The sequence below is a fragment of the Pochonia chlamydosporia genome, chromosome 6, assembly GCF_001653235.2.
Source record: "Pochonia chlamydosporia 170 chromosome 6, whole genome shotgun sequence".
NCBI lineage: Eukaryota > Fungi > Ascomycota > Sordariomycetes > Hypocreales > Clavicipitaceae > Pochonia > Pochonia chlamydosporia.
This window is the reverse complement of record NC_035795.1, coordinates 3,167,974-3,195,364: the sequence shown is the minus strand read 5'-3', so window position 1 is coordinate 3,195,364 and position 27,391 is coordinate 3,167,974. Positions and strand designations below refer to the sequence as shown.

The window sequence follows — 27,391 nt, the reverse complement described above, 5'->3', positions numbered from 1 at the left end:
GCACTATGCAATGGATCAATATGTTCAACATTGAAGACATACCGCTTTGGGTCAACAATACTGATGGTGGATGTTTGTGTAGGAACTCTCTATTCTAAATGCAACGTCCTGCTACGCTACTGGGAAGTACGTATCAAGGAATCCGAACAAAGACGCCTTATGTAGCTAGGTAGTTGAGACCCAAGTGCTGTAAACTTAGTCCTTGATTATAGACCAGTTGACATATTATAGAATTAACTTACCTAGATTTAGGGCCAGTGATTACCTTGGGAAACAAGACTTCCACCACGAGCATCTATGACTGACCTGTTGTGTGGAATGGGATTGTTTGCATGTACTCCGTCCTTGTTACGTGCTGGTTTCGGCCCGTAGCACGTAGATTTGACGGTCTAGTAGCTGGTTAACGTATCAGCTGGCTGGTAGCAAGTGAGCTCACGAGTCATAAGTGAAATGGAGGTGGTAGCAAAACGATTTGTGTAAGTTCTTGTTTCTGCTTTCAAGATGCAGGTCCAACTACCTAGGTATATGGGCGTCATAATTGCCACGGATGCCGTACTTGGATTTGTACCGTAGCAGCATGCCTCTTACATTCGGATTCTCGACATCTGGAAGAAGCCATGTCGTGAAATCGGACATTGATGGCAGATCTGGTGGCAGAGTTAAGCGAAACGATGCATGAACTTCAAACATGATGTTGACCAGGGACATGGAACTGCCCCGTGGCGCTCCATTGAGACCCCTGACTCGGACCAGACGTGGCACTGGGACATGGAGGCACTCAGACCTACAGGTCCCCATGTTTGGCGCTGATTCGCGGCCCCAGTGCGCCAAGTGCCTGGCTAGTGGCGCATGCATGTGTGTCCATGTCTGGTCGCTACAGATTTGGAATAAGGGACCAGACTTGACCTGGCCAGAGCAGACATCCACACTTGACGACTCAACACCACGTCTGAGGACAGATTGAACATCAGTATTGAACATCAGACTGCAAATCGCATCACGGCTCGCTCTCCGTACCACTCGCGACTACCCAAGTCGACGCCTACCGAAATGAGATCCACATGCCGCCAATAATCACCATGCTCCTCCGCATCCTCCTCGCGATGCTCGCAGCATCTCCCTCGTCCGCCCTCTCCACCCTCACCGACGAAGACCTCCGCAACATCCCCTCCCCGGGCGACGACTTCGACATTCACAAAGGCAAACTCCTCGCGCCAATTCTTATCCCCCGCGTCCCCGGCACCGAGGGCAGCTACAAGACCCAAAAGCACTTCGTCGACTTCTTCAAGTCCACCCTGCCGGCGTGGGAGCTCTCATGGCAGAATTCAACGTCCAAAACACCCATCAGCGGCGACAAAGACGTCCCGTTTTCCAACTTGATATTCCGTCGGGATCCGCCAGACACGCAGCCCGGTGACGTGTCGCGGTTGACGCTTGTGGCGCACTTTGACAGCCTGATTAAGCCTGTTGGTTTTGTCGGCGCCATTGATTCTGCGGCGCCGTGTGCGATGCTGATGCACGTGGCGAGAAGTATTGATGCGGCGCTGACGAAGAAGTGGAAAGAAGACGATGGGGGCTTGGAGGAGAAGCAGGGCGTTCAGATATTGTTCCTGGATGGGGAGGAGGCCTTTCTGAAGTGGACGGATACAGATTCGTTATATGGCGCGAGGTATGTACACTGTTGCATTGATATCGTGAGCTTCAATACTAATACCAGCTAGATCCCTCGCAGAAGAATGGGAGAACCACTTCCACCCAACACTGTCCACCTACCGCACCCCCCTCGACAGCATATCCCTCTTCGTGCTCCTCGACCTCCTCGGCTCGCCCAACCCCAGCATCCCGTCCTACTTCCTCACCACGCACTGGACTTACAAAAACATGGCCGCCCTGGAAAAGCGCATGCGCGACCTGAACCTGCTGGAGACAAAGCCCACCAAGCCGTTTCTCTGGAACACGAACAAAAAGCCAGAGGAGTTCTGGCGCCCCGGCATCGAGGACGACCACATCCCGTTCATGCACCGCGGCGTAGAGATATTGCACTTGATCCCGTCCCCTTTCCCACCCGTGTGGCATGACATTGATGATGATGGGGAGCATTTGGATCTGCCGACGACGAGGGACTGGGCGAGGATAGTGACGGCGTATGTGGTTGAGTTTATGGAGCTGGGTGGCTTTTTGGACAGGAAGGCTGCTAAGATGGAGGAGAGGAGCGCTACGGGGAGTGTGTTTAGCAAGAGGACGGAGTTGTAGCATGCAAGAGGTCGGTTGTAACATGTAACATGTATGGTGTTTGGTGTTGGGCGTTGCATTGGTATTTGTGCTTAATTGATGGAGGCTAAAGTTAGCATAAGATAAACAGTTGACTGTGCGAGTGATTGAGCTGGTTAGCGATATCAATTGGCAATATTTACAACGAATGAATCATGTGATGTATCAAGAAGATCACGGTCATTTAGAATTGTCACCATGTTACGAAGTCCAGCTTACATCTTGATGCTTTCAATGTTGGCATCAACGAAATCTAGCACAGTACGCACTGTGCCCACCAACCAATCACATCGCCCCACCTTCAACCACGTATACCTCATCCCATAGCTCCAGACTCTAAACATCCTAGCTATCCTCAAGCTGCACGACAACTCCCCAAACCAACACAATGCGCTTCTCGGCAGCTTCGACGCTGCTGGCTCTCGCCGGCGCAGCTCATGCTGCTTCGTGGACCTTTTCAGATGCCTCTGTCTCCGTGGGGTCCAAAGCCTCCGAGAAGACGGTTGAGAAGTACGCTTCATCCAAGACATCCACCGGCGAAGCTGTCAATTGACGCACGAATCACTAACTGGACCTTTGCAGATTCTCCGATGCGGACCGCGCCAAAAAGACCATCACGTTCGGATACCAGGACACTCTCAAGGTTGCGTTGACCACCAAGGAGGGGTCCAAGGCCAAGAGACCGCACCAGGCTTTCCTGGTCATCAAGGAAGCTTCAGGGCTGGAGGCGCCATTCCCTCTGACTCTGAAGGAGTCCGGCAAGGGAATCGTCCAGATTGTATGTTGGGCAGCACAATTCACAATTGCAGTCTACTAACCCGTGCAGAGCCACAAGGACCTCCCCGCGCAGCTGCTCACGACGCAATCCCCCCTCGAAGCAAGCCTCATCCTTGGCTCGACCGGCTCGACCAAGGGCTCTGTGACGCCCGTATTCGACATCGTCGTCAAGCTGGACCCGGGCCATCCCACGCCTAGTCCCGCTGCTCCCCTGCGGTACGGCAAGCTCGCCGAGATTCACCACATCTTCCGCTCGGATCCTAAGAACCCGCCCAAGATTGTGTCGCTGGTTTTTTCACTAGCTGTTCTGGCTACCGTGCCTGCTCTTTTCATCGGAGTACGTTCCATACCTCGCCTACGTTGAATCATGCTTACCGTTTGTAGTGGATCATCCTCGGCGGCAACTTTAGCCATGCTTCGAAAGCGATGGGTAATGCGCCACTCTCGCATGCCCTCTTCTTCGGGTCTATTATTGCCATGGAGGGCGTCTTCTTCCTGTACTACAGTGCGTGGAACTTGTTCCAGACGTTGCCGGTGATGGGGGTTGTTGCTGCTGTTGCGTTTCTGAGCGGCACGAAGGCTCTGGGGGAGGTGCAGAGCCGAAGAGTGGCTGGGGAGAGGTAAGCATCAGTTGTATCTGGTGTCCTGCGTAGGTGAGCGATGAATGAAGAGGTGTAAAATGTACAATAGGAGACATAGACTTGAAGGTTGTTGCGGTTGGGACAGGTTCGGAGGTTTGTGCACGATTGCGGTTGTGGTTTGGGATTGGACTTGACACTGACGGTTGAAGTGGATGGATGGTAGCTTACTATTTATGCTGATGGGTTTGCAAGCCTGATTCATTCGTGGATGGAGTCTGCTATCGATAGATTTGCTTGTGGTTGATGTAGCTTACTTGCCGTAGTCGTGCATAGGCTGTGTATTGTGGACTCTCATATGAATTGCGTTGAAACTCGCGTGTCTCGGATATCCATCCAAGTCAATTAAGGGGAGCATTTTATTTAACCCTCTGCAGCCTGAATTTATTTAGATTTCAGATGATTTCCAAGTTGGGCATTATAGTATAACTCATCTGTCCGTCTGAAATGTTTTTACATCTAAGTCAACTCCAGGTGAACACGTATTATCACTCATCTGTACGTCTAAAATGTAGCTCAATCCCGAGTCAACTTCCAAATTGAACACTTTGTTTATACTCCTCTGTAGCCTGAAATGTATCTACATTTTGAGTCAACTCCAGATGAGCATATATAGAAACTCATCCGTAAGTCTGACACGACCTAGATCCTAGTGGTATTTGCAGCATTGTACTATTTGATGTCTGGGAACATGTGTGAAGTTTTATTCTCAGTTCTGATCAACTGAGTATGCTGTTACACTTCCTAAATATGCCTCCAGTGGTACAAGTAATCCGAAATTGTATATAGGTTACCTACAAATTATTGCTAACGAGGCTATTCTCTTAGGACTAGCTTATTCTAGTTGGTTTCTTTTGGTAGAGATGAGAAGGAGTATTAGCTAGAAGTAGCCGGTTATCTACCTGGTAGTAATACGTACCATGCAAATTTATCGGAATGACTTGCACAGAGTGTAGGTGGGTAGCACGACAGAACTTTACTATAGTGGCGTAGCTTTATACAATGACTACCACAGACGTGAATGTTGTCAAGTTCAAATTATACGCTCGGCAGGTATCTTAGCGTTTAACCAAGTCTATTTGCACTGCATCAGTCCTTTTGGAGCTGCGCGGAGTACATGCCACCCCAGTTCGCAGGTAGACAGTGACATGAACCATGACTATAAGTTGACATGCCATTGGCAACCTTGACAACAAGGCTAGCAAGTATCTATAAACCATATGTAATTTACAATTGAGCCTAGAACAAGCATTTAAACATAATAATACAGTCGTGCAGAACACATGACGTCTTCTTATAAGCTGCCCCACTCCCAACCTCAACTCAACTCAACTCAACCTCGGCATCACCACTCACTCACTCACCACCACCACCATCACCATCATCCAAATCTCAAAATGTCAGAACCGTAAGTCCATCTCTCCCCCCATTCCTCCCGCCAAACTAACTCCCCCAGAAACGCCTTTCCCTCCGTCGAAGAAACCACCAACCACCCTTCCTACAAAAACACAGTATGGAAGCTTCAACCACACTCATCCGGCCACCTCCCCATCGCAAACAACCGCGGCGGCCCCTTCAACCTATACTGGGAAGTCCACGGCTCCGGCCCAACCAAACTAGTCGTACGTCCGTCTCTCACTTTCACGTCACCCCTCTAACACACACAGTTCATAATGGGCCTCGCCGGCACCCTCACGTCGTGGCAGATACAAACCCACCACTTCGGCCACATCCAGGGGGATAAATACTCCGTCCTTGTCTTCGACAACCGCGGCATAGGGCGCTCTGACAAACCCCTCGCCAGGTACACGACCTCCGAGATGGCGCGCGACACCATCGAACTCGTCGACCACGTGGGCTGGACACACGACCGCCAACTCAACATCATGGGCATATCGCTCGGCGGGATGATCGCCCAGGAAATAGCGTGCCTCATCCCCCAGCGCATACAGTCCCTCTCCCTGCTGTGCACGACGTCCTCCATCGAAAGCGGCAAGACGCTCACTGAGTCCCTGATCGACCGCATCAAGATGTTCCGTCCCAAGTCCGAAAGCCAAGCCATTCAAGATACAGCGCTGCAACTTTTCAACACAGACTTCCTCCTCGCAAAGGATGGGTTTATAGTGCCGTCAAAAGATACGCCCATGTGCGAGCCGGCTGATACGGAGGACGGTGCGTATCCCCATTTTGACAGTAACTTTCAGAGGTTTCAGGCGCAGGAGCTGCATAAGCGGAGGGGGCCGGGGTATTTCACGAAGAAGGGCTTCTTTTGTCAGCTGGCTGCGGCGGCGGGGCATAGTAAGTCGGCGGAGCGGCTGGGCAGGATGGCGGACGAGGTCGGCAGGGAGAGGATACTGGTGCTGCATGGGACGAGGGATGAGATGATTGTGGTGAGGAATGGGGAGAAGTTGATTAGGGCGGTTGAGCCGGGTGTGGGGATGGTGGTGGAGGGGTTGGGACATGCGCCTATTTTCGAGAGGAGCGTCTGGTTTAATGGGTTGATGGATGAGAGGTTTGGGGTGTGGTCGAAGTTGTGATGGTGTAGTGAGTTTTATAAGTGGTAAGATGGTTGGTATATGGGTCACGTATGATATGAAATGTGAATGGTTAACGTCAGCTTCATCGCTATTCTATGCAATCTAAGGCATCACCAAGCCAATGCCACTCAAATGCTCCTCATCCAACTGATTCTTGGCATTCACACCCCCGCTGATCGGGTTCGCCCTATAATTAAACAGGTAGTAATGCAGCTGTCCGTCGCCGCCCCCAAACTTCTGCTGCTCCAGGAACAGGCCGTTGTCCATGAGGGACAGGGCGTTGAAGACATCCAGCTTGGCCCTCTTGGCGAGAATGAGCGCATCGTTGATGAGTGCGTTGAGGCGAGTCTTGAGCGCGGGCTTGTCGAACGGCTGGCTGAGGCCGGCTTCGGTGGCGTAGTAAAACAGGTAGGCGACACGCAGGACATCGTTGCTCTTGATGATGGATGATTCTACACAGAAAAAGGAGAAGAAGTCGGTGATTTTGCCATTATCCTGCACAATGTTTGTTAGTGTCGGTGGGAACTAGTAGGAGTTTGCAACGTACCTCAACGACGTATGACCAAATCACCTGCTTCACGTCCTTCTTAGGCAAGAACCAGTGGCGGGCCTCTTCTGCCGTAAACTCAGGAGCCATGTCGTACCGCGCCAAGTATCTCGTCAGCAAGTCCACCACGGCATCCACATCCTTTTCTCGCATCTCGCGCAGACCCTTGGTGGCGGTGTTTTCCGGCAGCGCATACTTTCGAATCTGGTACTCCGGCTTGCTCCCCGCGGGCAAGGGACTGAATCCACAGGCGTGCAGCTTTTTCCAGTTCAGCGAGCGGTGGTAGTAGCGACACGTGCTCACCGGCCGGGGGAGCACGATACCAGCCGTGTAGAGTCCCTGCCAGACGCCGTCCAGGTTGCTGATACGGGTGACTTCCTTGATTAGGACGGGGGCGAGGCGCTTTCCACGGAGTTTCTTATGTACACAGAGGAAATTGACTTCTGATGAGGTGAAGGTCTTGTCGCGCACGCGGATGTTGACGGGGATGGCGGAGATGAAGGCGACCAGTTTGCGGGATTGCGTTGCTCGTACGCCGATGTGGTATTTGCGCTGCCAGCCTGGTGCCATCATGGCCCTGGATGTGTTAGTAGGGCGAAAAGAAAGAAAAAAGTTGAGAAGGATAGGGGGTGTGGGTAACGTACCACCGCAGCACTTCGGGAATGTAGTTGAAGCGAAACATGGCCTCATCATCCTCCACATAGTGCCCGTTCAGCAGCTCGTACACCTCCTTAATCTCATCATCGTCCATCAAGTCCATCGTCACCCACTCGAACCCAGCCACCAGCGGTTGCGGCTCCTTGTCCACCTCCTCAACTTTCTGGATCCGCAGCGGCCCTTCCTCCATCTTGCCGCCGTCTTCGCCAAACTTGGGCACCGGCTGCGTCTGCCAGAACTTGTACGCACCCATATCCTTGGCGTTCTTGCCGCTGGCCGCCAATCCGGTCATGATGTCTGAAAGCTTCATGTCTTTCAGCAGGTTGGCGACTTGGTCGGGAGACGGGTTCGCGCTGCCAGACGCGGCAGCAATTTCCTGCATGAGGCCTGGATTGAGAGCCACAAGCTCCTTCATCTGCTGGGGCGTTAAACCCCCTATGGCCTTTTTCACATCATCTGCCTGCTGTTGCTCGTCGGATTTGCCGGTCAGGAGCTGCTTGGCCTTCTTGCGCTTCGACTTCTTCTTCTTGCCGCTGGTGGTTGAGGTGTCGGCGGTGGTCGTGGCGGGCTCGTCGTCTTCGGACTCGGATTCGCCTTGGTCGACCTGTTTGCCCTTGTCGACGATGGGCTCGACCGGCTTGGACTCCTCGGTCGGCATGGCGGTTACGTTGTGTGCTTGCACGTGGGACAATGGTGGTGGAGGGAAGTCGAAGCTGGAGCTCTTTTGGTGGGATGGTGGGGTTGTTTGTCTCGGCGTTGGTTTTGGTGTTTAAAATGTAAAGTCCACTTTATTCAATCTGGTGAGTTGAGTTGACACTGCGGGGTCGAATTTAAAACTCCGGCTCGCTCTTCAACAAAAAGAGAAAAGTCCGTCTTGCTGGCTTTATCTCAAACTTGTTCGAAACAGACACGTTTTCAAACTGCCACGACTGGGATAGCATCCACTCCGGTGCATGAATCAAATTTCATCTAGTGGCTGTGTGCAGGCAGAAATTCTGTTCCTAATAATGAGAGCTGCCGAAGATCACATCGAAAGACCGCAGCTCAGAGCTGATGAAGACTGGCACCAACCAACTCCATAGTATACTCAACAGGATCTTATTCTACTACTATGTAAATGATATAAAAAGTCTTGTTTAACCCCTTAATTATCATTGAAGCATCTCATGACTGCTCTCAACACCGCCGATGAAGTTACGATATCGTTATGACCTAAAAGCGTCAGAGTGGCCAACAATATTGATCCTTCAGACTTACCTCCATGGAGGACCAATTGCTGCCTGATAACAGTATCTGGATTAGCCTTAACAACAGCGGAGAATCCATCACCACCAGGGTTGAGCTTCATGTGCTTTTCCTTGAATTGGTCAAACTCGGTCTGGTTCAAGCCATTGGTCGTTGCATTGGCTGCTGCCTGGAAGAGAATCTCCTCATGCTGCCACGGAATATCCCAGTCGCCGTAGGAGTGTACCAGCTCAAGACGTAGCCTCTTCTTAGTGTGTCGCACAATGCTTGCCAGCCGGTCCGCCGAATGCCACTTGTCCACAACGAATGTCCTCAGGTACTCGACAGCAGCTGGCCACGCGGCAAGGGGTCCGATGATGGGAAACACGCCGCTAATGCGGTACCCTGTGAGCAAATTCGAGAGGTCACTGAACCCAGCGACCAGAACGAGGCCGGCGAAGTCGATGCCTTTGCGGGTGAATCGCTCGGCTACGCCGCTGGTCACTGCAGTCCCGAGACTGTGGCCAAATAATACAATTCTGTTGGACGGAATACCGGCTACCTTCATGGCCCAGTTTACGAGCGTTTCTGCATCTTGTATCAAACCTTCTTCGCTTGGAACACCCGTTGAATGGCCGTAACCACGATAGTCAATGGCAATAACGTGATAGGATGACGTATCTGTAAGTGAGTGATAGCTGTCCGCTCTGAACATCTGAGCAACATGACCGGCATTCTACGGGCTGGTTAGCATAGCCAAATTTTCCACATCGAATGTTGCAGCAAGGAACGCACTCCATGGACTATAGATTGGTTAGTTCTGTTTCAGCAGATGAGGAACACATCTCCACCCACAATACAGTATCAGTTTCGACTTGGGGTCAGATTTGAGGAGACGGAATGACTCTGTGTTTGTAATGTCAAGAGGAGCAATCTCAGATGATGCCCTTTGAACGATTTGCTCCTCGTGCTTGTGGTACAGTGGCAGAGGCAAGACGTGCCATGCGTAGAGGTAATTGTTGTCAGGAGTTTTCAAGGTAAAGGGGGCAACTTGATGTTCTGGTAATGATTAGCTATAAGTTTAAGCCACACAGAGTTGAGGAACTAACTTTCAAACCCCCATCTCTGCGGCTCATTCACGTCAGACAAGAATAGTGTGTTGAACTTGTGGGCGTATAAAAAGCTGAAAGGCTATAAGTGGCTTGCAATGTAGTGTAACATTTGACGCGCGACTTACTGTCGCTGGAAGAAGGGCACAATGGCCAAACTCCAGAAGACTGTATACAAGGCCAATGGGCCGAGGACCGCCAATGAGGCAATCCGAAAGAGCGATTTGACCATGCTGCTTCTCCAGTTAAGTAAGAGGATTGACGTCTGATTTACAAAGACTAAATTAATGATGAGGCAATGGCATGGCTTTATACACGAGCGTGCTGGAAAGAAGATGTGTCCTGAAGAAAGGAGACGATTAGGTCGCGACGAGCTGACGATGAACTTCAGTCAAGGTTGTTAGGCGAAAGCCTCGGCGGACTTGAGAAGGGACATGCATGCTGATGTAGATGAGGGACGGAACCAAACACTTCAAAGGCGGAATGAACACCGGAGGAATCATCTAATTGTCTATGCATTTAAACATTTTATTGTCTATTTCCTTGACATTTCATCCGAATTGGCATCCTCGAACATGTCAACTTTTGGTCACACATGTGAGATGCCAAGCGACTTGGATTTCTGCCTGGCGTCAGCTCAACAGGGACATTCGGCAGGTGCATTGGACTCCCTGACGATCACCTTAGTAAGCGACTGCCGCAACCCTCCCCACAATGGCCCCCAGCCACCAACCACAGAGCCGCAGCAAGCTCATGTCATCCACCAAGCCAAGCTTGCTTCGTGGTTGGCTGTGGACGACTCCTGCCAGTTTGACGGCACGCCTTGCATTGGCATTGGCTGGTGAATCGGTGATGCACCACCTCGCGTCTGCCAATGAACTTGACTTTGTCTCTGCTCTCTTTGCATTGCCTTGCCTTGCCTCGCCTTACGTTGTCCTGCTTCTACTCAATTCTGCTCTGCTTTGCCTCGCTTCCGTCGGTTCGTCCATTCAAGCAGGGCTACAAAAAATCCACTGCATTCTTGCTGCCAAATAGACCATTTCTCCATTCGATTGACCAGGATTTCCCCATCCTAACGGCCGCAGCTCAACATCTCGAATCGCAATTGACTTCATCGCCATACCAAAGAGGGCTCTGGCCGGCCACATTAGCTCAGCTCCGCCTCCTCGACCTGTCAGACCAATCACGCATCGCGACTTCAAGAACGTCCTGGCTGTGCCAGCATTTATCACTATTGCGCCGCTTGCTTATTTTCACCGTATCCCACAACATTCGGTGCTTCCGTCAGTCACCTGTCTCCTACACCGTTGCCCAGCCGATTTTCCGTCAGCGAAACGTCGCACTGCTCTCGAGTTTAAGCCTGCGAACAACGAGCCGCATGGCAGCTTTATGATGAGTTGCTCGACGCTGGACGATTGAATTCACAACTCGACCGCTAGCATTCTTTCGTAGCTGGTCGTGATGGAGAGGAAGAGGAAGCTGCCTCCAAGAGCCGCCGCTCGTCAAGAGCAGGCGGCCAAGAGACGAAATGTGACGCCTCGAGGGCGATCCTCAACGCCTGCTGTGGTAGAACCGCCTCCCCGTGAACCAACACCAACTCCTCCGCCTCCTCCTCCGCCGCCGTTGCCAAAGTCAATCGAAGCCGGACAACCTCTTCCTACCGTGGAAGAGCCTCAGGCCGCAGACTTGTCTGCCAAAGAGTACCAATCCATAACTGAAAGGTATGACAGTCAAGCATTTGAAGTGTAAACACCCTCTCAAACCGATTCTAACAACGCAATGCAGCGGCGTCATGTCCGAATCACTGTCGAGATCCCGACACAAGTGGATCAGTGAAGGACTTTTCGAAAAGTTTTGGACAAAGCCACATAAGCGAAAGGGCGTGCTACAAGAGGATCCAAAGAATCCGCCAAAGGACAGCATGATGAAAGTCGGTCTAGTCACGATTACTATCGAACCACATATCGTAGAGGCAACTATGTATGCGGTTAAAACGTCGAAATTGCTACCTCATCAGCAACAAAGATTCCAACCATTGCCACCACCAGCAACGCAACCTCAAACAACCGCAGCCAGCCAGTCTTCCTCAGCAACAGCGGCACCATCGTCGCAACAAAAACCATCTCCACCACCAGCACAATCGTCAGCGCAAGCTCAAGCTAAACCATCACCACAAGCACAACCGCAGCCGCAGCCGCAACCTGTTCTTGCCCGACCTGTTCTTCAATATGGTCCACCCAATGGGTCTATGAGGCCACCGCCGCCCCCGAATGCTACTGCGTCGGCTCCCACAACTAGTGCAACGTCCACAACTCCCACACCCCTTGCTCAGCCAACGACAAGTCCTATATCAGCAACACCCTCAGGGCCTCAGAATGTTTCACACGAAGCACCAAAGGCGTCGTCGCCCGCTTCACCAGCAGTGGCATCACCAACTACGGCGGCACAACCAGTTCAAACCGCTACGCCGACTGCGGCCAACCCAGCAGCATCGCCTAGTCCCGGGCTTGCTAATATCGGAAAACCTTCACCATCGCCTACTCCTCAACCAGGACAATCGCAAGCACAGATGCAGACCAAAGCAGTTCCCCAACCTTCCAAGCCTTCACCTACGCCAAATACTGCTGTCCCTGTGGGTAATACACCTCCCGCGCGAGCGTCTCCAGCGCAGACTCCTGTGCAACCTGCTGGGTCATCTCAGCCCGCTCGACCGCCCTCCAATCCTCCGCTCAGGCAGTCTGCGGGTCCTCCTCCTGCAGCGGCATCCCCTGCTGCCTCTACTGTCCGACCAGCTGGTGCAGCCAATCAGTCTCCTTCACCGGCGTTGAATAAACCAGGTGCACCAGGAGCGGCACCGGCACCAGCCCCGGCCGCGAAACCTACGGCGAACGACCCTGTTATCGCTCTGCTGGCTCAAAAGGCTTCTGCAGACCCTGAGCTCAGAGACCTGATGAAGAGGGTTGCTGTTGGACAGGCTAAAGATGGCGAATTGGCTAAATTCCAAAAGATCATTGACCAGCTAAACGCAGAGTACCGACAACGGGGCGGCCAGCAAGGTCCGTCTGCGGATCGACTTCTCGTGGATGGCCGAACCGTCAAGTATTTCGCTGATGAAGTACGTACCATATTGGATATCGTGCTAGCATCAAACCCCAACCAGAAGTCGTCAGAGCTCCGACCACCTCCGCGTAGTGATCCCTTGGTAGTTTTGCTCGTAAAGACGGCTCTCGAGGACCAGCGCACGAAGGATATGATTCGCCGTATTGCCGAAGGCAAACCTGGCTTCACCGACGCAACAGACCTGAAACAGATTCTCGACCGATTACACAGAGACGCCAAGATTACGCCCAAAGCACCCGCGCCGGCACCATCACCTCTGAAACAACCAGCAGCAAATGGGCCGCCTGCCTCGCACACAAAGCCACAAGCACCACAGGGAAATCAGCAACAGGGCAGCCAGCAGGCAATACGATCAAAAGCACCAACGCACTCAAATCGGCCGGACATCTCTGCCGTGGTTCTGGATTTTGGATCTGGAGATAGGTATCTGTTCCCCAGATTCAGCATTTTGGAGTTCCTACCCACACAATCTGGGCAGCAGGTTGTTGCGTCTTTCTTGATTGTTCGAAAGGGCAGTACATCGGAATATGGGGGTGACCCAGCGCTTGACTATTATCAGCCAGTTACCATTCGTTTGCAAACGACAACAGGACGGCATTTAGAGAACCTCGCACGGGTCGTTGCGCCCCAGGACGAAGTGCGTCGGTACATGGACGATGTGATGGATAACATGACACGAGCCGAGTACGTATTGCTCGCGATGCGGTTGCCGCGGGCAGAATTCGACCCGGAAGAAGCCGTTCCTGCGGTGGAAGACTCAAAAGCGAGCAGTCCAACACCAAAGTCGGAGCCCGAAACGGACAATGCAACACCAAAGCCAGGAGTGCTGTGGACGACTGGATCTAACAAGACGAAGGTAGCGTCGTTGCCGGTGAAGCTTCAAGACCCTGAACAAGAGGCACAGTCCAAGTACGAGCGTCTCATTCGGTCCGTGGCAGAGAAGGACGTAGAGAGTGTATGAGCTTGGCCCTACATACCTAGGGCTATATATGTACTTGGGTATTTTGCTATTATAACTCGAAGTAGATTTTGGCGTAGATGATAAGGAACGGAAAGGTTATTTTCTTGGAACTGGAGTTGTCAGGGTACAACTGGGACTAAAAATGTTACATAGCACTGTCACCGATCTTCATGTTAAACAGAAGCATAATGGGAATCACGTAGGAACATTAAACATTAAATAGGAATGGAATAATCTAACTCAAAGAATTTGTTGTATTTCCTACATGAGGTTGGTTCGCCAGGAGCAGCCATATTTCCTGTCCACGAAAATGTTTGTGCAGATGCTTCTCCTTGCTAACTTCGTAATTCGGTGTAAACCTTCATCCCACCACGCATCATGCATACACAGTGAGAAAGAGGAATGACCGGGGTAGGAATCGAACCTACTTCCTCCTTACTACTAAGAATACTATAATGATGCTTGTGTAGTCAGACGCTCTGCCATTGAGCTACCCGGCCTTTGTTTGTTGGGGGATATAGTAACCCCACGGTTTGATTCGCAGAGCAGCCATAAGTTGTATTGCCCTGCATCCTGGCAGTAAGGTGCATGTGAAAGAGGTTACGTTCATCCATGACCAAGTGAAAATCCAGTCTGTCGTAATATTTGAAACATGCCATCTGGATCGTACTTGGCACACACCCGCTCCATCAAACCGAGGTTATTAGATCCAAAGTACTGGAAAGGATTGATATCACCCCAAGAATAATTAAGACAGTACCACTCGACAAAGCCTTCTTGCTGCCTGAGTTTCCGATTGATAGCTCCAACTAGCTGCCGTGCTATGGGGAGGATAACCCTCTGGTTCTCCTCGGTGTCGACAGTCAAAGAGAGAGGCCACATTAACGTTGGGCCGTTCTGAATCTTCCCACCCAAGCCGAGGATGTTGCCTCCACGGCGGTCACCATTTTCTACCATTGTTTTGGTGACTGGTTGGAATTCAACGAGTGTGCTGAAGTTGGAATGAGGAGCAGCGTTTTGCATCTTTTTGGCCTATGTGCGATGGAGATTGTCGATGAGGGCTAGGGATGTAAACTTGTTTGTTGCCATTCCTGTAAACCAGTTGGCACTGGGGGTGTTAGTACTCCTCGTATTAATGGAGAAGGGACTTACTAGAGTCCCAGTGGTGTTGGAACCGTAAACTGGGGGATTACATCTGCGATTGCTCCTGAGGCGAGGGTGCTTGAGATGTTGGGCACTGCGAGAAATCCATCGAACGCTGGGTTGTTGGCAACGCCTTGGTTGTTCGTCAGGATGGACCGCAGTGAGAAGCCTGTGTAGTCGTAGTAGAGAGCAACGATGGCCTGGTTAGGAGTTGTCTGCTGTGTTGTCTACAAAGTCCAAGTATGCGTTGAAGACATTGTCCGTCTCACTGATGTTGTAGCTCGTGAAACCACCCCATAACTGTGTGCCTGAAACAGTGGCTGATCAGATCCGTCAACGACAGATCAATTTAGCAAGGGCTGCTCTCTCACCTTGGTCAATTCTGGTGACGAATCTAAAGTTCCCAGAACCGCCTTTCTGTGCTTTCCAAAGGTCGCTGTGCTCACGGCAATTGGCGTTGAGGACGGTGCCGTTGGCTAGGACAATTTCCCAGTTCTCAACAGCATCACATGCAAAACCGTGCGAGTTTGTGTGAAAGGTATACTGCTGGATGTTAGCAGACTCTTATGTGACTGAACATCTCGCCAGTCTATCTTGAAATATACGCCACCGCCTGTTACGAACCCCCCAACACCCACCACAGAAGTGCGCGCTCCGATGGCAGACCTATTATGAGGGTTTAGTGCCTCGTATACAGAACCCCATCGTGCGCCTGGCTGTATGGATACGATTCTAGTGCGTTTGTCACATGTCGTAGAGTTCATGTGGCCTATCGTAGAGTTAATCAGGGTTGGATCGCTAGAACGTCGGGGCCGGGTTCCCGTACCGAAATCAACAGTCACGCCATTCTCAATGCCATTTGACCCTCTCCAGGCCGAGTGTGCCCCAGCCTTGATCCCAAATAGACACTTATGGCTGCGTATGATTGTGGCAATACTCTGGACGTCGGTGGTACTTTCTGGAAGAACCATACACCAAGCATGTTGCGCTGCGTTGGCTGAATAGTAGGTTTTGAGTTGTTCGGCATACCCCGAGCTCCCGGGCACCAACACCTTCCCCCGAAGATTTGTATCCCTAGATAAAGAAGAGCACTGTTTATAAACTATCGTCAATGGTCTTCTCCTCTTTGTCGAAATTATGGGTACTAACGCAAATGTGATGGCGACTTGAGTGAGTCCCCGTAGACGTCACTGCAATACCAAGCAAGGCCACGGCTGCGAAGATCTTCATCGTGAAACAACTGGAAGTGAATTCAGCATGTGCGCCTCCTGATGGTGTTTTATGGTAGTCTCTCCAAGACGACTTCTAGTTCCCAAGGTAGGGCGTGGCGTTTCGATGGAGCCTCTTGTGAAAGAGCAAACTCCGAAATCACGTCTTCTTAGTATGGTTCTAGGGCAGACAGCAGCTGCTTTTTGCAGAATTGGGCATTCGTAGGGCCAAGCTTGGAAAATACCGATGCAGACAAGAGTCCGTCTCTCTAGCCTCCATTCCGCCGTCACACTGCAGGTCTAGTGGAGATTAGCTCCGAAAGTGATCGGTTCACTGTTCTTCAATGTTCCATTATGCATCTGACCGCAGCGCCAATCATACGTCATGTTGCCCTCTAATTCGGTTGTTACTTGTAACTTGGTTCTGTGGTCGGGAGTTGCGTCTGAAGAGTGCTCCGAGAGTTGGGTTGGCGACCGATCGGGTTGTACTCGTAGGTGGCCATCTTTCCCATCCGCAAGGGAAGCGAAGAGGATAATGACCGGCTATTAAAACCGGAAGTTTTTACTACCTTTCTTGGCAGGCTTTACATTAGAGATCGTAGACTTAAAGGGGCAGTTAGCTGAAGGCGTCTGTCTGCGTTGTATCAACAAGTAAGCTCACTTGGTGAACACCCATAATCCGAAAATAACTGTGGTCTTGTGTGAATTCACTGCAAGCTCATGGTCCTGTGCGTGAATATTTGTCCATCACGAGCAGATCAAATTGACCATGGTAGTCCAACTGCCTCGAATAATCTCACGAGATAATTGAGCCCGGACACGCATCCCCTGCAACCTAAAGTCATTGGTAGACTTGTCTAAATAATCAGTTTGCACAGCCGCCAGCTTCTTCAACTGGTCTTGGACCTGTACATCATTAAAGGGCACATCAGAGCGCACATCGGATATGCCAACAACATTAATCTTTGGCAAGCCGGTTCTCGCATCAACCCATATAATGGCAGCCAAGTGCCTTTTATGCACCACTTGCTGGAATGCAAATACGGACACTACCGGATGGCCTGTCGATGGTTTTGGAATAATCATTGTCCAATTGCCAGCACCGTTGAATTGCCATTTTTCAACTGAATACACTGCAAGAAGTCGCAGCGGCCCGGAGTACCGTACCCAACACCTGGCGAATTGTTGTATTCCAAAAATGCTTCTCTTCACGAGTAGTATATCCCGCTCTACTTTTCTGAGACCTTCAGGTTCGGCCATAAGAAATTCCCAAGTCACAGACCGATGCCGACTGTACTTATTTGGGACCACGGCATCCCTCACCACACATATCATGATAGATGACGCAAAATTTCCTTTCGGCGCGCATGGTAAAGCTGCCCCCAGCAGAGGTCCTTCAAAAATTGGAAGGCTCACTTGTAATCCCCTATTCGTGATTGCAAATGGCTTGCCCTCACTCGGATAAGACGTGATACCCGCACAGGACTGGAAGAACCGTGGATGAGAGGCAAGTACGCCTACAATGTCCTCAGATGCAGGCACGTCTGATGCGTCCCACGCCAGCAGCGAGAGATCATCGTACTCTCGGAGAATTTCTTCCTGCAGCCGAGTGAAGGCTCGCTCGCCTTCGCCATATAGCATTGGCATGTTAACGTCGAAGATGCCCAACAAACAGTAGGCCATGTCCTCTGGTCGAGTGGTCCGACGCTTTGCAGCCCATGACATTTTATGTGCCGCGGATAAGTTGGTCCAGTTGCCTGTGACGAGGACGTCTTCATCAATTCCAGTTATGCTTGCAATTCGCTTGGCCAGAGTCAATCTTGTACCAATAAACTTCCAGTTCTTGTCGTAAAACTCAACTTCCACGGGAGCCAGGAGTTCCTGAAGCGTCCAGCCGCGCGTGAACCAGGTGGACTTTTCAAAGTCACTCCCTAAGCTTTGTCTGTTGTTGAGTTTCACGTCAGCGAGATGGGCGTAACAGGTAACGGCGCCGCGATACCACGCGCACATGGAGTTTATGGCTTCTGATAATTCAGAACTGCTAGTTTTGTCGATGCAACATGTATCAACCCATGCGTACGTTACACGAGGTAAGTTTTGCGTCAAGGTCCAGCAGAAGCTGGATATCTTTTTGAAGCCATTCTTTTGAGTGCAGCCTGCCTGGCTGAGGTCTTGGAAAGTGACTTCATCGGAGCTCCAGACGTGTGAGAGTATGGCGTATGGGGGCGGATTTGCCTGGAATTGATGGATTTGGAGGCTACCAACGTCGAGGAGGCGCATCTCAGGTCCCAAGGTTGTCAATGTCAAGTCAACGGCCAAGTATGTTGAAGAAGTCAAGTTCGAGTTCGAGCTGGCAGGTTCGGGCAGCTGGATGCCTAAACGGACGAAGTACAATCACGTGTCGTGGAAATCGCATGCGACAAACGCGATTCAACTTGTTCTTCACCAGTGTATGCATAGAGAAACCTTTCTATGAGGCATTCTCTGAAAACACGATTATTTTGCGACGCGTTCATGATTCCTGAAGTAGACGAGTTAGCGCCCATTGGATTCTGGTATTGAATCCCTCCGCAAGACGAAGTGAAGTGCAGATGAGAGCCGTGAGGAAAGCCATAAACGTGGTTATCAATTAAAGTATTTTTGTTATTAGCTAGAGAAAATACTACTGAAGCTAACGTGTGGACAAGATCAAGTGCAGCACGGATGCCAAATGGAGATGTTGTCGAGACCAGGGCGTGTTGATCAATCTCAATCTCAAGCGGGAACGAATGCCGCACCATCGGGTACTAGTTCCTCGAGTCCTCGACTTTAAACCTCGACACTTCACACCCTCCCAAACATCACCATGCCATCCTGAACGTGCCAATGTAGCGACATTCTGTCCGCAGGCCTCCATCAATTGGCACATCATTGTCAACACTTGACGGCCAAGTACATCCAGTGTCATCCACCATGCTGGCCGGCATCCTCGGCTCAATCGCCCAAGCTGCATGCAGCTTTCTGGCGTTAACGACATGCGCATCAACTCCGTTTGAATTCCCTTCATTACTAGACGCCACATTAGACGAACTGCGCTTCGGCCTTGACAGCGGCTCATTTACTAGCGTGGACCTTGTCAGAGCATACATTGCTCGAATTGACGAAGTCAATGGGCTCCTTCACGCAGTCAACGAAATCAACCCAGACGCCATCTCCATTGCGTCGTCAAAGGACCGTGAAAGACTCTCAGGCACGGCACTTCCAAGCCCACTACACGGCATTCCCATTCTTCTCAAGGACAACATCGCTACAGACGATAACTTGAACAACACGGCGGGGTCGTATGCACTTCTCGGAGCCAAGGCAAAAGAAGACAGTACTGTTGCGGCAAAGCTACGGAAATCAGGCGCCATTATCCTCGGCAAGGCTAATCTTTCACAATGGGCTGGTATGCGAGGTGCCAACGTCAGTGAAGGTTGGTCTGCGTATGGGGGACAAACGACGGGTGCTTATTTTCCAGGTCATGAACCTTCTGGCTCTTCGTCCGGGAGCGCGGTTGCATCATCTGTTGGCCTTGCTTGGGCTTCTTTGGGGACAGAAACAACTGGATCTATTGTTGATCCGGCGCATCTCAACAATATCGTTGGAATCAAACCGACGGTCGGACTGACATCCCGGTACTTGGTGGTGCCTATATCTGAACACCAAGATACTGTAGGGCCAATGGCTAGGACGGTAAAGGATGCAGCTTACCTGTTGTCAGTGATTGCGGGATCCGATCCGAAGGATAACTACACGTCCGCGTCACCCTTTGGAGAGAAGCCGCCGAATTACGTTGCGGCTTGCAAGAAGATGGGACTAAAGGGCAAGCGATTGGGAGTGTTGAAGAACATTTTGGATCTTCACAAACACGTCACATCGGAGCCCGCTTTCGCAGTGTTTAATGAAACACTCGAGATCCTCCGTGCTGCTGGTGCTGAGATCGTGGAAGACGTTTATTTTCCTGGCATTAAACCAATCGTGGGCCACGGATGGGCAGGCCGGGTTACAGGGCAGGATTTCCTGACTGATCTTCCTCGATATCTTGCCAATCTCAAGACCAATCCAAACAACATCACCACGCTGGCGGAGCTACGAGATTTCACGCAAGACTACCCGGCCGAAGGTTTCCCCAACCGAGCTACTCAATCCTGGGATCGTGTCCTCTCACGAGGATACAACAACACTTCACCGGAATGGTGGAGCAACTACACTACACAACTTTACTACGCCAGCACATTAGGTCTCCCAGGCGCATTGAGGAACCACTCCCTAGATGCAATGGTCATGCCGACCATGTTCGCGTCCCAGGTGGCAGCCATGACAGGCACACCCGTCATCACCGTGCCCCTCGGCCGAGCACCAGATGACACGCCCGTGCAGCAGGACGAGTATGGGACCATGAATCTGACGGGGCCGAACCAGCCGTTTGGGTTGGGGTTTGCGGGCGATTACTTTAGCGAGGAGACGTTGATTGAGATTGCGTATTCATTTGAGCAGATTACGGTGATGAGGAATAGGGTGTTGCCGTTGATTCAGCCAACGACGGAATTGGAGGATGTTGTGGATGGACGGCTGGAGTTGTGATTCGATGGTCTTGGACAAGCAAAATGTAGAAGTTAGTGTAAACTAAACAAATATGCAAAGAATGCGTGCAATGCGTGCAAAGGTGCGTGTGTAAAGATGTGGTTGACATCGGTTGACGAACAAAGGGAGAAGGATGAGGCGGCTAAGCACGTGTTGGTCGCTTGGCATGTCACTTCGAGTCCCGCCTCCAGAGCCCAGACAGACCAGATCCAACTCCAGCTCCAACTCCAGATCCCTGACAAGGATGGTCTGACGTACGTCTAGGCAGCTCACCTCACACATGTTGACACAAATCATCATCTCTTGACTTCATGTTCATTTTAATCCATCAAATTACATCCCTTCAATTGATGCAAGTCGCCACACTCGACTTCCGACATGTCTACCACTCAACTTGATTAAACCTGCCCACCGCACACCATCTATCCTATCCAACATGGGCCAGTCACACTCTGATGAGAATCCGCGCCGACGGTCCCGCGAAGACCTCGCACAAGAACTTGTGAGTCCACACTGCCAAACTGTAATACAGTGCCGCATTCTAACACGTTTACCCGCAGGCCCTCCGGTTCAAAGACAAGTGCTTTACCTCGCTGGAGTTCTACTCGCTAAAAGATGTATTCAAGAGCCTCGCCGACCAACAGGGGTCTGTTCGGTACCTCAAGGAAGACACCATTGCACGATATCTTGAAATCCCCGATATCTTAGGCGCCTCCCCCGTCATCTTTCAAATGATTTCGTACCTGGGCGCATTCCCATTCTTACAAGATGCACCCGTCGTGCTGGAGCTCTCGCAAATGGTCATGGTTATTGTCATTATGACAGAGCGGTATAAGCGCGTGCTGGCACGAGGATCAACTGATAGGACCAAGCTCATCTTCAAAAGCCTGGCTGTGTATGACCGCAAGGTGTCAGAAGCGGGCGCTACCTTGCCTTTGACAGTGTCGAATGATGAAACGACGAGTAGCAAGCCTGCTAATGGTGGTGGCGCCGACGGTGGATTTGCCATCGATCTTCCTGGCGAAGATGAGTCGTACGACGACGACGACGACCTGGTTCTCACTGCGTACGAGTTGCTGGACATCAAAGAGGCAGTGAGGCAGGGTAGTGCTCCTGAATTTCACGGTGCTATAATTCCAACCGACAACTTTCGAAAACTAGTCATGCTTTTGCTGTTGGCTGCCCCCTTGGACGCCCAGGAAAGCTTATCACAATATTCTAATCGTGTTGCGGGATCTGAACTCGAATTACTTCGATCAACTGTCGATTGCATTCTTTCATCCTTTGTCGACGTCGAAACCTCACCCGGTATCAAATACCGCCAATTCAAGACCATAATACCCGTGCTTTTCCCCTATCTATTCAGCAGCTTCAACGCCCTTTTTGAACACTTTCTCTTCTCCAAAAACCTCGACTTCTCGAAACATAAAACCGCCGACCCTAGAATGCAGCAAGAACTTGCGCCGAAACCAGCTCAGCCACTCCTTTCCGACAAAGGCGACATCTTGAATGACCACATGCTTGCGCAGATATCCCTGTTCATCCCCGGCTCATCGCTCTTCCGCCGCGTACGACGCCTCTACTCTGGCAACGACGCAGGCTTCTCGATGGGCAGCTTCGACGCCAAGGTATTCAACTGGCGCGCACCAACCATTCTTCTCGTCAGCGGGACCTTACTCGCTGAAACGCCGCAGGGCGGACAAGAAAATGCCTTTGCAGATACCCTTCCAACAAAGCGATTTCGCAATGGGAGCAAGTCTTCTCGAGTCACGTACGGCGTGTACGTACGCGAGCCATGGAAGCACACACACAAGGAATGCTTCGGAGACTCTGAAACCATCCTGTTCCAGCTATCGCCCGTACACGACGTATTTCCCGCCTCAACCATCAACACCGACTATGTCGCCTTCACAAGGCCACCTGGCAACCAACCTTGCCTCTCATTCGGATGCCCGCACCCCAAGCCGTCAAAGTCCAGTCGCAGAGAAGCACACTACACGTTAGGAGCAGTGTCACTCTTGTTAAACGACTCGTTTGAGTTTGGCGTCTTCAACCACGATTATACCTCCCGTGGGGGCGCGTTCCATACCAGTATATCTCGGACATTCGACTTCCAGGACCGCTTTGAGATTGATCAGTTGGAGGTGTGGGGTTGCGGAGGGGATGACGAGGCAAAAGCACAAGCCGAAAGGTGGGCGTGGGAAGAGAGGGAAGCAGAGGCGCGGAGGAAGATCAACTTGGGCTCGGGCGATATCGAAGCCGACAGAGCGTTGTTAGAGATGGCGGGACTAATTGGAGGGAATAGAAGTGGAGGATCAATGGGATAGGCGTTCAAAATGAAGGTTATCGAGCTGGACTCTAATATCATGGCTTTTACAATTCAGCAATTCACACTTTTGGTATTATTTAGAAAATGACAGTAATGATGCATTACATCTTAATATGCCAGTATACTGTACAGTTGAGTAGAGCCCAAACCACACCATATCATACAATATCCATCCCAAATCCAAGCCACCTTATTTTTTGCCCTCATCCTCCTTCTGCTTCACCAGAACCTCGCCAATCGCACCCAGCGAACTCTTCGGATTCTCCTTCTTCTTCTCCTTATCCGCTTCCTTGGCAGCCTCCTTAGCAGCCTCCTCCCCCTTCGACCACAAGCCCATCTTGCCCAAAATGCCCCCCGTGCCCTTCTCCTCGCTCTTCGCCGTCTCCGCCTCCACCTTCTGCCTCCTCTTCTCCAAGCTCGCCCTCATCATCTTGTCCTCCTCATCTCGCGCCTCCAGCTCCCGAATCCACTTCTGCCGCTTCTCCTCCGCGTCCCGCTCCTCCTTCAACTTCCGCAACTCCTTGGTCTTTTGCCGGTCCTGGCTGTAGTACATGCTTCCTGCGACCATGGCAATCACGGTGAAGCCCTGGGCGGCGACTCGCGCGCGGAACATCTTGTTGGCTTGGCGGGAGTCGCCGCGGCGGAGGGCTCGGTAGGCGTTCACGAAGGCGAAGACTGTGAGACCGATGCCTGTGGGGGGTTAGCGGGATAGGAGGAGAATGTACGGGAGACGGACCGAGGGGTACGAGGGGCTCTTCTTTGAGCTTGCGGACGACTTTGTGCAGAGGTCGTTCATTGTAGAATTCGCTGTGTCGCGTGAGTATGCCTGCTGTTTAGAGGTGGGAGGGGATGTTGTACTCATTGTCGTCGAATGACGAGGGCAGGTGCCCTGGCATGGGCGGCGGTAATCTGTCTGCCATGCTGATTGTGGTGATGGGAGAAGAGGGATGCGAATGGCTGGTTCTGGTGTTGCGAGTTATGGGCTGATCGACTGGAGAAACGCATCATAGAATCGGCAACTGTGAAAGTTGGAGTTTGAGGTCCCCACATTTGAGACTGGCTTCTGTGGATCCACAAACGACTTGACTTTGGGGTCGGAGCTTGAGCTTCCTCACTTCTGTTTTCAACTACATCCGACACTGCATACATTGAATCAACTCGCAGCGGTCACACCGGCTGTTTCGTCTCGTTAGCATATAAAAGCATTCCACATCATCCTTCCGTGCGACAGTAGCGGCCATTTGGCCAATCCATCAACACCAAAACCATGCTCGCAAGATAGCCATGTGGCCAACAACTGCTTCGGCCGACTCCCTCACACGGCCACGCATAGCTGTGGCTGTCGTCTCTGTAGTAGCAGCAGCTTCAATAGGGTACTACGCATATCAATCTCGCCAGAATGCCCCCTTGCGAGGCACCCCGACCGGTGGTGGTCTGCATCGGAGTAACGCCATACGACGCTCGCGACCGCGGTCCGCAACCAACGAATACAGCTCCAACTCCGCATCCGAAGCTCCTGGAGATGAAAACGCCGAAGTACCCAACACGAGAGTCCCTGGCGATGCCGAAACCGTAGTCGACGTCGATCCTGGGGACGAGTGGTGGAACGACCCTGCCACGGGCAATCTTCAGACCTCTCCCCAACGAGCGGGCCATAGCATCGTAACACTCCTCTTCAGGGTCTCTGAGGACAATGCCCGGCGCAACGGATGTGTTCACAGGGGCTGTCAGTGTAACTCTTGTGGCATGGTGCCTATACGCGGGGTTCGCTACCGATGCGCCAACTGTGCCGATTTTGATCTTTGCGAGACATGTGAGGCTCAAGGTGTGCATATCAAAACGCACATATTTTACAAAATCAAGGTCCCTGCGCCGCCGTTTGGTCCTAGGCAGATGCAACCTGTGTGGTACACCGGGGACCCTGATACCTGCCGTCGGAACATCCCCAGGAGCTTGATTGCGCGTCTTTCGAGAGATACTGGGTTCGAACGACCCGAGCTGGAGGCGTTCTGGGAGCAATGGACGTACATGGCCAACACGGAATGGAGAGACGACCCCGAGGAGCTTTGTGTTGCCATGGACCGCAAGACTTTTGAGCGCTGCCTGGTACCTACGGGGGGTTCCCGACACGCCGCACCTAACCTGATCCACGATCGCATGTTTTCCTTCTACGACTCCAACAATGATGATTTGATTGGGTTTTCCGAGTTTCTCCACGGCTTGTCGTATCGGAAACGCAAGGACAAGTTGAGAAAGGTGTTTGAAGGGTACGATATTGACGGGGATGGGTACGTCAACAGGCGGGATTTTCTGCGCATGTTTCGAGCCTACTACGTGCTCTACAAGCAAATGCACAAGGATATTCTGGACGGACTGGAGGACCAGCTCCTCGCTAGTACTGAGGCGCAACAGCTGGTGTCTAGTCGACAGCCGCTCAGCAGTCTTTTCGGCAGGGAAGGAAGAATCCCGCCTGGCGATTCGGGCTTGCGATTCGAGGGCAAAACCAATCGGAGGGACGGGAGCATTGAAGTCGCCGACGGCTATGGTGGTGCCTTTGTTGAAAGCCGAGGCGATGTTGCACCCAGGGAAGACATCTTGGCCAGTTTGTTCGCGTACGATACAGACGTCCGACCTCCCCGTCGCTTCATCTCGCGCAATGACACCGACACAAACTGGCGGACTGTGCGACGAGTGAGCGGCGGAGACCTGGATAGATCGTACTGGGCGACTATGCTTGACCCTCCGACCACGCTGGAGGAGATTCCGAGCATTTTTAATCACAACCCCGACGACGATGGTGACGCTGATGCCGATGGTGAGGACGACGATGAGGAAGAAGAAGATGATGATGGGGACATGCACAATGGCGAGTCGGGTCGTACATACAGCGAATCACGGGCGCGAGCCATTGCACGTAATCGTAAGATGGCGCCCAAGCTGGAGAAGCAGCGCCGAGACATGGCGCGGAAGCATCTCCACGATCGGTGGAAGAGACGCCAGTTTTACCTGGACGAAGAGGAGGGAGGGATAGCGCCGGATGACTGGGAGGCTGATGAGGATATTCTCGTGAGGATCAACCAGGCGGCAGAGGAGTCCAAGTCGTCTGATGCAGCACCGATGACGACGCGGTCCCGTTCCAGCTCCAAGGTGCGGTTTGCCGAGGATACCGACGACTATGAAATCCGATCGAACCCATCGACCTCGTCACGCAGCGTACCTGAACGATGGGGCGGCATGGATATCCCTGATGCGGAAAAGGATGCAGGCAAGGAGATCCTGTACCAAGTAACGCAGCAGGCGTTCAACGAGCTTCTCGACACAATCTTCAAAAAGGCAGAAGACATTGCGGTTGAAGCGGCGGAGACCGCAGAAGACAGGGAGACGTACAGGGCACAGATTGAGGCCACAGAACTTCCGGACGTGTATGCTCCAGCAAAGGAGTCAGAGTCGCCACATCTCAACGACAAGGCCATTTCAGAAAAGTCACTCGACGAGCTTCTAGCAGATACGGGGTATACAGTCGTGCCAGATGAGCCACGAAACGCGGTGGAACTTGACAGTCCTGAGGTTATCCACGAAGAACTGGTGGACAAGGCAGAGTCCATTGCAGACGAGCCCCCATACAGAGATCCAACATTGCCGCAATTCCGTCCAAACAGCGATGCAGAAGCCAAACTAGCGCAGCAGCGAGTATCCCACGAACCACCTCAAGAGGAGCCAGATGCAGCGACCCTCCGCGCCTGGAAGCACCTCACTATTGCGGAGGAAGAAGCGCACAAGCGAGGAGGCTGGGGGCGTCTCAGCTTTGAGGAGTTTGAGGAGATTTACAAGAGTCAAGAGGATCTGGGGAACCGGTTAGATTATCTTGGTAGCTGGATCGACTTTTGTATTCCTTAGAGGTGCGTGTACATTACAGCGTTGCTAGAATAAATATCAAGTAGATTTACATTGAACGTCTGGTGAAGGGTATATAAAGTGGTTTAACACTATAGCTATTAACCGGGTAGTTTAATGGTAGCGCGTCTGGCTACAACAAGTATTATTATAACATTCTTGGTAGTTAGGAGATGCAGGTTTAAGTCCTGTCCCGGTTATTATTTTTTTGGAGTTATTTTTTAAGTTAGCATCCACCTTACCTATAGCAAGAAGACGCTATACTATAGCATTATGACTATTCTTAGCAGTATAGCTAAGCAGCATCTAACTGTATTTATTTTTAGAGTTAGCATTAACCTGGCTTGTGGCAAGAAAATACTGCGCTATAG

At 51.6% G+C, this 27,391-nt stretch overlaps 11 protein-coding genes, 1 non-coding gene and 1 pseudogene across 13 annotated transcripts; 8 read left to right on the top strand and 5 right to left on the bottom strand.

The window, feature by feature from the left end:
• Window positions 1–1,079: 1,079 nt before the first annotated feature.
• On the top strand, window positions 1,080–2,253 carry VFPPC_11075 (glutaminyl cyclase; the record flags this gene model as incomplete). The annotated part of the gene is made up of 2 exons (XM_018289343.1): window positions 1,080–1,669; window positions 1,722–2,253. The coding sequence occupies 2 exons, from the start codon at window positions 1,080–1,082 to the stop codon at window positions 2,251–2,253; spliced, it is 1,122 nt and encodes a 373-aa protein (XP_018140198.1).
• Window positions 2,254–2,659: 406 nt separating this feature from the next.
• Window positions 2,660–4,339, top strand: VFPPC_11076 (ribophorin II; the record flags this gene model as incomplete). The annotated part of the gene is made up of 5 exons (XM_022428739.1): window positions 2,660–2,781; window positions 2,854–3,049; window positions 3,098–3,385; window positions 3,433–3,668; window positions 4,333–4,339. The coding sequence occupies 5 exons, from the start codon at window positions 2,660–2,662 to the stop codon at window positions 4,337–4,339; spliced, it is 849 nt and encodes a 282-aa protein (XP_022284184.1).
• A 744-nt stretch (window positions 4,340–5,083) lies between these two features.
• On the top strand, window positions 5,084–6,223 carry VFPPC_11077 (glycylpeptide N-tetradecanoyltransferase; the record flags this gene model as incomplete). Its single annotated transcript, XM_018289345.1, has 3 exons — window positions 5,084–5,094; window positions 5,143–5,308; window positions 5,354–6,223. The coding sequence occupies 3 exons, from the start codon at window positions 5,084–5,086 to the stop codon at window positions 6,221–6,223; spliced, it is 1,047 nt and encodes a 348-aa protein (XP_018140200.1).
• A 102-nt stretch (window positions 6,224–6,325) lies between these two features.
• On the bottom strand, window positions 6,326–8,085 carry VFPPC_11078 (glycylpeptide N-tetradecanoyltransferase; the record flags this gene model as incomplete). The annotated part of the gene is made up of 3 exons (XM_018289346.1): window positions 6,326–6,718; window positions 6,771–7,347; window positions 7,415–8,085. 3 exons carry the CDS (start codon window positions 8,083–8,085, stop codon window positions 6,326–6,328), a joined length of 1,641 nt encoding a protein of 546 aa, XP_018140201.1.
• A 3,136-nt stretch (window positions 8,086–11,221) lies between these two features.
• VFPPC_11080 (hypothetical protein) lies at window positions 11,222–13,841 on the top strand (the record flags this gene model as incomplete). The annotated part of the gene is made up of 2 exons (XM_018289348.1): window positions 11,222–11,481; window positions 11,546–13,841. 2 exons carry the CDS (start codon window positions 11,222–11,224, stop codon window positions 13,839–13,841), a joined length of 2,556 nt encoding a protein of 851 aa, XP_018140203.1.
• Window positions 13,842–14,244: 403 nt separating this feature from the next.
• Window positions 14,245–14,341, bottom strand: VFPPC_17327. Its single transcript has one exon. It is a non-coding gene; the product is annotated as a tRNA-Cys (tRNA).
• A 106-nt stretch (window positions 14,342–14,447) lies between these two features.
• Window positions 14,448–14,798, bottom strand: VFPPC_11081 (berberine and berberine like domain-containing protein; the record flags this gene model as incomplete). The annotated part of the gene is made up of 1 exon (XM_018289349.1): window positions 14,448–14,798. The coding sequence occupies one exon, from the start codon at window positions 14,796–14,798 to the stop codon at window positions 14,448–14,450; it is 351 nt and encodes a 116-aa protein (XP_018140204.1).
• Window positions 14,799–16,939: 2,141 nt separating this feature from the next.
• Window positions 16,940–18,472, bottom strand: VFPPC_11082 (ankyrin repeat-containing protein; the record flags this gene model as incomplete). Its single annotated transcript, XM_018289350.1, has 1 exon — window positions 16,940–18,472. One exon carries the CDS (start codon window positions 18,470–18,472, stop codon window positions 16,940–16,942), a length of 1,533 nt encoding a protein of 510 aa, XP_018140205.1.
• A 672-nt stretch (window positions 18,473–19,144) lies between these two features.
• On the top strand, window positions 19,145–20,797 carry VFPPC_11083 (glutamyl-tRNA(Gln) amidotransferase subunit A; the record flags this gene model as incomplete). The annotated part of the gene is made up of 1 exon (XM_018289351.1): window positions 19,145–20,797. The coding sequence occupies one exon, from the start codon at window positions 19,145–19,147 to the stop codon at window positions 20,795–20,797; it is 1,653 nt and encodes a 550-aa protein (XP_018140206.1).
• A 436-nt stretch (window positions 20,798–21,233) lies between these two features.
• Window positions 21,234–23,124, top strand: VFPPC_11084 (TLDc domain-containing protein 2; the record flags this gene model as incomplete). The annotated part of the gene is made up of 2 exons (XM_018289352.1): window positions 21,234–21,299; window positions 21,358–23,124. 2 exons carry the CDS (start codon window positions 21,234–21,236, stop codon window positions 23,122–23,124), a joined length of 1,833 nt encoding a protein of 610 aa, XP_018140207.1.
• Window positions 23,125–23,316: 192 nt separating this feature from the next.
• On the bottom strand, window positions 23,317–24,046 carry VFPPC_11085 (mitochondrial hypoxia responsive domain-containing protein; the record flags this gene model as incomplete). Its single annotated transcript, XM_018289353.1, has 3 exons — window positions 23,317–23,816; window positions 23,863–23,933; window positions 23,985–24,046. The coding sequence occupies 3 exons, from the start codon at window positions 24,044–24,046 to the stop codon at window positions 23,317–23,319; spliced, it is 633 nt and encodes a 210-aa protein (XP_018140208.1).
• Window positions 24,047–24,410: 364 nt separating this feature from the next.
• Window positions 24,411–27,023, top strand: VFPPC_11086 (EF hand domain-containing protein; the record flags this gene model as incomplete). Its single annotated transcript, XM_018289354.1, has 1 exon — window positions 24,411–27,023. The coding sequence occupies one exon, from the start codon at window positions 24,411–24,413 to the stop codon at window positions 27,021–27,023; it is 2,613 nt and encodes an 870-aa protein (XP_018140209.1).
• A 100-nt stretch (window positions 27,024–27,123) lies between these two features.
• On the top strand, window positions 27,124–27,220 carry VFPPC_17304 (annotated as a pseudogene). Its single transcript has one exon. The product of its transcript is annotated as a tRNA-Cys (tRNA).
• Window positions 27,221–27,391: the final 171 nt, after the last annotated feature.